At 44.1% G+C, this 6,877-nt stretch overlaps 1 protein-coding gene across 2 annotated transcripts in view; it reads left to right on the top strand.

Annotated features, from left to right (window-relative positions):
• Positions 1–1,519: 1,519 nt before the first annotated feature.
• The window catches only part of SIN3B (SIN3 transcription regulator family member B), a 60,984-nt gene continuing 55,626 nt past the window's right edge, over positions 1,520–6,877 (top strand). For both annotated transcript variants that reach the window (XM_067473559.1, XM_067473558.1), the window contains exon 1: positions 1,520–1,633. In XM_067473559.1, coding sequence (XP_067329660.1) covers positions 1,535–1,633 — 99 coding nt within the window. In that variant the 5' untranslated portion in view covers positions 1,520–1,534. The remainder of the gene's footprint in view (positions 1,634–6,877) is intronic.

Raw genomic sequence — 6,877 nt, 5'->3', positions numbered from 1 at the left:
ATGGGACTTGGTAGTGGAGATTTCCTAATCTGGGAAGGTGCATCGGAAAAGCCAAGTCTTCAAGTTCTTTCTGAAGACTGCCAGTGTGGGGGCCTGTCTAAGGTCTTTGGGGAGGACCCAGAGTCTGAGGGCCACCACGGAAAAGGCCCTGTCCCGCATCCCCACCAAGCGCGCTTGCGACGCAGGTGGGATCATGAGCAGGGCCTCTCCAGATGACCGAAGTGAGCGTGTGGGTTCGTAGATGGAAATGTGGTCACGCAGGTAAGCTGGTCCCAAACCGTTCAGGGCTTTGTAGGTAAGCACCTGCACCTTAAATTGAGCTCGGAATATAGCCAGTGGAGCTCCTTGAACCGGGCTCAATTCAAAGTGCTGGCGTTGGCCTATAAAGCCCTAAACGGTTCTGGCCCAAGTTACCTATCCGAACGTATCTCTGCCTATGAACCCACCAGGACACTAAGATCTTCTGGGGAGGCCCTGCTCTTGATCCCGCCTGCATCACAAGCAAGGCTGGCGGGGACGAGGGACAGGGCCTTCTCTGTGGTGGCCCCTCGGCTGTGGAACGCCCTTCCCATGGACATTAGATCAGCCCCTTCGCTAATGGTGTTTTGAAGAAAACTAAAAACCTGGCTGTTTGAACAGGCGTTCGGATAAATAGTGCAATGAACACGATGAATATAGGAAACGGAATTATGGATGACGAATTGGATCACGATTTTAGTTACGAGACGTTAATGTGTTGTTATTGAGATGTCATTAGTTTATATTTTATACTGTTAATAGTTTTAATATTGTATGTTGTTGGATTGTCTTTTGCTCTTGTTGTGAACCGCGTTGAGTCGCCTACGGGCTGAGAAACTGCGGTATACAAGCAAAGTAAATAAATAAATTGAACAGGAGGGTTGACCTCTCTCTGTAAGGGGCTCCCGTTAACATCCTTGCTGCTGATCGTTGCACCAGTTGCAACTTCCGAGCTGTCTTCAAGGGCAGCCTCACGTAGAGCGCATTGCAGTAGTCCAGCTGGTTTTCCCTGTAATAGGCAGTAAGAGCTTCGGAAAGCTTCTGTTCTGCCATCTCAAAGCTCCCTGCTTGAGCGGTGATGGCACGATCATCAGCATAGATGAAACTCTCTGTCCCTTCTGGCAGTGGCTGGCCATTTGTGTAGATGTTGAACATGGATGGAGCAAGTAAAGTAGGGTTGGGTCTCCTGATCCTGCATTTCATCACAAACGTCAAGTCTTTCCCTCGCTCGAGAGAAGAGCGGTGTCCTTCACTTCCTGGTCCCTTCCTTTGGCCGCTCTGCGCCGCAACTCTATGCCCCCCCCCCCCCCCCTCAGCCGCGCGCCTATTTGTTTGGCCGCTCTTTCTGCGCTGTACCCTCTTCCGGTCCGGTTCCTTTTTCCCTTCCGGGCGGGTGCTTCTTCCCGAAGCGCGAAGGTTCCGCTTTGGCCCCACCTCCCCGAGCGCGGTGACGCAAAAGGCGGAGGAAGGAAAGAAGGAAGGAAGGAGGGAGGGAAGGAGGGAGGGAGCGAGGGACATGGCGGCGGGGGGCGGCGGCCGAGCGGGTCCGCGCTTGGGGGGCCGGGCAGCCACAGCAGCAAACGGGGGGCCCACCGGGGAGAAGCTTCCTGTCCACGTAAGTAAGATGAGGGGGGGAAGGGGGGGAGGAGAGGGAGAGGAGAAGTTGGGGGTTGGGAAGAAAAGCCCCTCCCAATCCTCGAATATTGGGGAGGGGGTCCTTTAACCCCCTCTCCCCCTTTTGCCCCCCTTTTGGGGGGGTTGCAAAACGCCCAATAAACTGGGTAGAATGAATGTATGGAACATATATCTCTATCTCTATCTATCTATCAATCCATCTTTCAGACCATCTATCTCTATCTATCTATCTATCTATCTATTTGACTGAAGACCGACAGGTCGCAGGTTCGAATCCGGGGAGAGGCGGATGAGCTCCCTCTGTCAGCTCCAGCTCCCCATGCGGGGACAGGAGAGAAGCCTTCCACAAGGATGATAAAAACATCAAAATCATCCCCTGGGCAACGTCCTTGCAGACAGTCAATTCTCTCACGCCAGAAGCGACTTGCAGTTTCTCAGGTCGCTCCTGACACGACAAAAAAAAATTATCTGACTATCTATCAGACCATAGATACTATCAGATACACAGATACTATCTATCACTATATCTATCTATCTATCTATATTGATCTATCTGACAAAAAAAAATCTATCTGACTATCAGGCCATAGATACTATCTATCAGACTATATCTCTATCTATCTATCTCTATCGATCTATCTATCTGACAAAAAAAAAATCTATCTGACTATCTATCAGACCATAGATACTATCAGATACATAGATACTATCTATCAGACTATATCTATCTCTATATCGATCTATCTATCTCTATCGATCTATCTATCTGACAAAAAAAAAATCTATCTGACTATCTATCAGACCATAGATACTATCAGATACATAGATACTATCTATCAGACTATATCTATCTCTATATCGATCTATCTATCTCCTATCTATCTGACAAAAAAAAATCTATCTGACTATCTATCAGACCATAGATACTATCAGATACATAGATACTATCTATCAGACTATATCTATCTCTATATCGATCTATCTATCTCTATCGATCTATCTATCTGACAAAAAAAATCTATCTGACTATCAGACCATAGATACTATCAGATACATAGATACTATCTATCAGACTATATCTATCTCTATCTATCTATATCGATCTATCTATCTCTATCGATCTATCTATCTGACAAAAAAATACCTATCTGACTATCAGACCATAGATACTATCAGATACATAGATACTATCTATCAGACTTATCTATCTATCTCTATCGATCTATCTCTATCTATCTATCTATCTATCTGACAATCTATCTATCAGACCATCATCAGTCCGAAGACCAAAATTTGCTTGAAGTCCCCAACATCCGGACTTACCATCTGTCCTCTGCTAGGCAGAGACCCTTCTCGATTGTGGCCCCTTATTTATGGAAGGCCTTGCCAGTTGAAACCCGAACCATCCGAGAGCTACTTGCTTTTCGGAAAGCCTGTAAAACCTTTCTTTTCCGACAAGCTTTCAATGGGTGAATAACTCGGGACTGTGTCTGTTCTCGTTTTTATTGTATTTTGAGGTTGGTTGTATTGTTTTAATCTACTGCTATAAACCACTCCGAGCCAAATTGGGGGTGGCGGTATACAAGCCTAATAAATAAATAAATAAATAAATCTACATTTATCTATCTGACTATCAGACCATCAATCTATCTATATCTATCCGTCTATCTGAGTATCTATATCTATCTACCTGACTATCAGACCATCAATCTATCTATCTATCTATATCTATCTATCTATCTATCTATCTATCTATCTATCTATCAGACCATCTATCTATATCTATCTATCAGACCATCAATATATATATATATATATATATATATATATATATATATATCTGACTATCTATCAGACCATCAATTTATCTATATCTATCTATCTATCTATCTATCTATCTATCTGACAATCTATCTATCAGACCATCAATTTATCTATATCTATCCGTCTATCTGACTATCTATATCTATCTATCTATCTATCTATCTGACTATCTATCTATCAGACCATCTATCTCTATCTATCTATCTATCTATCTATCTGACTATCTATCACAGTGGTTCTCAACCTGGGGTCCCCAGATGTTTTTGGCCTACAACTCCCAGAAATCCTAGCCAGTTTACCAGCTGTTAGGATTTCTGGGAATTAAAGGCCAAAAACATCTGGGGACCCCAGGTTGAGAACCACTGATCTATCAGATCATCAATTTATCTATATCTGTCAGTCTATCTGATTATCTATCTATATCTATCTATCTGACTATCTATCAGACCATCAATTTATCTATATCTATCTGTCTGACTATCTATCTATATTTATCTATCAGACCATCTATCTATATCTATCTATCTATCTATCTATCTATCTCAGCCTTTCTAATGCCACGACCCCTGAATATAGTTCCTCATGTTGTGGTGAACCCCAACCATAAACATATTTTCGTTGCTACTTCATAACTCTCATTTTGCTATTGTTATGAATCGTCATGTAAATATCTGATATGCAGGATGTATTTTCATTCACTGGACCAAATTTGGCACAAATATCCAATATACCCAAATTTGAATACTAGTGGGGTGGGAGAGGATTGATTTTTTCATTTGGGAGTTGTCGTTGCTGGGATTTATAGTTCACCTACAGTCAAAGAGTATTCTGAACCCCACCAACGATGAAATTAAACCAGACTTGACACACAGAACTCCCATGACCCACAGAAAATACTAGAAGGGTTTGGTGGGCATTGACCTTGAGTTTTGGAGTTGTAGTTTGCCTCCATCCAGAGAGCATTGTGGACTCAAACAGTGATGGATCTGGATCAAACTTGGCATGGATACTCAATATGCCCAGATGTGGAGGAGTTTGCGGAAAATAGACCTTGCCATTTGGCCATTGTAGTTGCTGGGATTTAGAGTTCACCTACAGTGAAAGAGCATTTTGAACCCCACCAATGATAGAATTTGGCCAATCTTGGCACACAGAACCCCCATGTTTTGAAGGGACTCGCTGGCGTGAGCCTCCCTCCAGGCTCGCATGCTCTCCCTCACCCGCACATTCACACCACACTGCCATGTGCCGAGCACGCCTGCTCTCCCCTCTCCCGGCTTGGAGTCTCAGAAACAGCCCTCCCCTTGGCTGAGAGGCTGGCGAATCACAGCAGAGGAGAGCTTTTGGTAGGGGGATTCGCTGTCTGTTTCCAAAAAGGAAGAGAAGGACAGGTGAAAAATCTTCTGCTTTCTCTGCCAAAGGGGATCCTAAGACCATTGGAAATATATGTTTTCTGGTTGTCTTTGGCAACCCCTCTGGAAACCCCCTCGCGACCCCCCCCCCCCCCCGTAGGGGTCCCGACCTCCAGGTTGAGAAATGCTGATCTAGCACTTATATCATGTCCATTTATATCAGGCCTGGGCAAACTTGGGCCCTCCCTCCTTCTCTCCAGGTGTTTTGGGCTCCAACTCCCACCATTCCTCAGAGCCTCAGGCCCCTTCCTTTCCCCCCTCAGCCACTTAAGCGCAAAGGTAAGAAAGGAAAGGGACTGAGGCTGTTAGGAATTGTGGAAGTTGAAGTACAAAACACCTGGAGGGAGAAAGGGCCCAAGTTTGCCCAGGTCTAGTCTATATCTATAGTAGGGATGTGCGATCTATTAAAAATGGTATAAATACTATAATTGGGGAAACTCCAGGAGCTCGTTTCTTCCTCATTTTGAAAGCTATTGGAGTGAAACTTGCTACAATGGTAGAACCTGCTTACCCCAGTTAGCCTACCAAATTTCAGAATATTTCACTAATCCACAGATTTTTGGGGAATTTTAAAAAGATTTTATAAACAGCACTTAAAAAAAACTACAAGAGCTATCTACTTGGATTTTTTATACAATGCACAAGATAACCAGGGCATCAATCCCTAGAACAGGAGCCCCCGGTGGTACAATGGGTTTAACCATTGTGCCAACAGAACTGAAGACCGACAGGTTGGAGGTTCAAATCCGGGGAGAGTGCAGATGAGCTCCCTCTGTCAGCTCCAGCTCCCCATGCGGGGACATGAGATAAGCCTCCCACAAGGATGGTAAAACATCAAAACACCCGGGTGTAACCCTGGACAACATCCTTGCAGATAGCCAATTCTCTCACACCAGAGGTGACTTGCAGTTTCTCAAGTTGTTCCTGACATTGGAAAAAGATCCCCAGAACTTTCAGAAAGATTCATAGATATACAGACTTTTGGGGATTTTTAAAAGTTCATACAGAAACAATTCCCCCCCCCCCCCCAAAAAAAAGCAACCCCAGCAACCACATTGGATACCTGCCTGTCTTTATGACACACAACCCACAGAACTCGGAGGTTCAAATCCGGGGAGAGTGCAGATGAGCTCCCTCTGTCAGCTCTAGCTCTCCGTGTGGGGACATGAGAGAAGCCTCTCACAAGGATGATAAAACATCAAAACATCCGGGCGTAACCCTGGACAACGTCCTTGCAGACAGCCAGTTCTCTCACAAGAGAAGTGACTTGCAGTTTCTCAAGTTGCTCCCGACATGGAAAAAAATGATCCCCAGAACTTTCAGAAAGATTCACACATATATGGACTTTTGGGGATTTTAAAAGTTCATACAGAAACAATTTGCCCCCCAAAAAGCGACCACAGCAATCCCATTGGATACCTGCCTGTCTTTATGACACACAACCCACAAAACTTCAACTTAGCACAGATTTATACTATTACTTACTCACTTTAGTCCTCTTAGCACAGTGGTTCTCAACCTGGGTTCCACAGATATTTTTGGCTTTCAACTCCCAGAAATCCTAACAGCTGGTAAACTGGCTGAAATTTCTGGGAGTTGTAGGCCAAAAACATCTGGGGACCCCAGGTTGAGAACCACTGTCTTAGCAGATTCAATCATTTTATATGTTTACTAGCCGTCCCCTGCCACGCGTTGCTGTGGCCCAGTCTGGTGATCTGGAAAATAAAGTAATGTGAAAGTGTGGGTTTCTAATATATGTAATTTCTTTATGCTTGTGTGTATTCTTGTTGTTTCTTTGTCAGTGTTGATGTGTAGATTGTGTGGTTTGCCTACTCTGGAATATGGAACATATAATTGTCCTTCTTTAGGGGTCCCTTTCAAATCTATGATACTATATTTGTGTGTGTGTGTGTGTGTGTATGAATCATATCTATCTATTTATATCTATGGCTGGATGACTCTTTGTCAAGAGGGCTTTGATTACTTTT

The sequence above is a fragment of the Anolis sagrei genome, chromosome X, assembly GCF_037176765.1.
Source record: "Anolis sagrei isolate rAnoSag1 chromosome X, rAnoSag1.mat, whole genome shotgun sequence".
NCBI classification, from domain to species: Eukaryota; Metazoa; Chordata; class Lepidosauria; order Squamata; family Dactyloidae; genus Anolis; species Anolis sagrei.
Note: the sequence above shows the minus strand (reverse complement) of the source record. Positions and strands in the feature narration are given on the sequence as shown.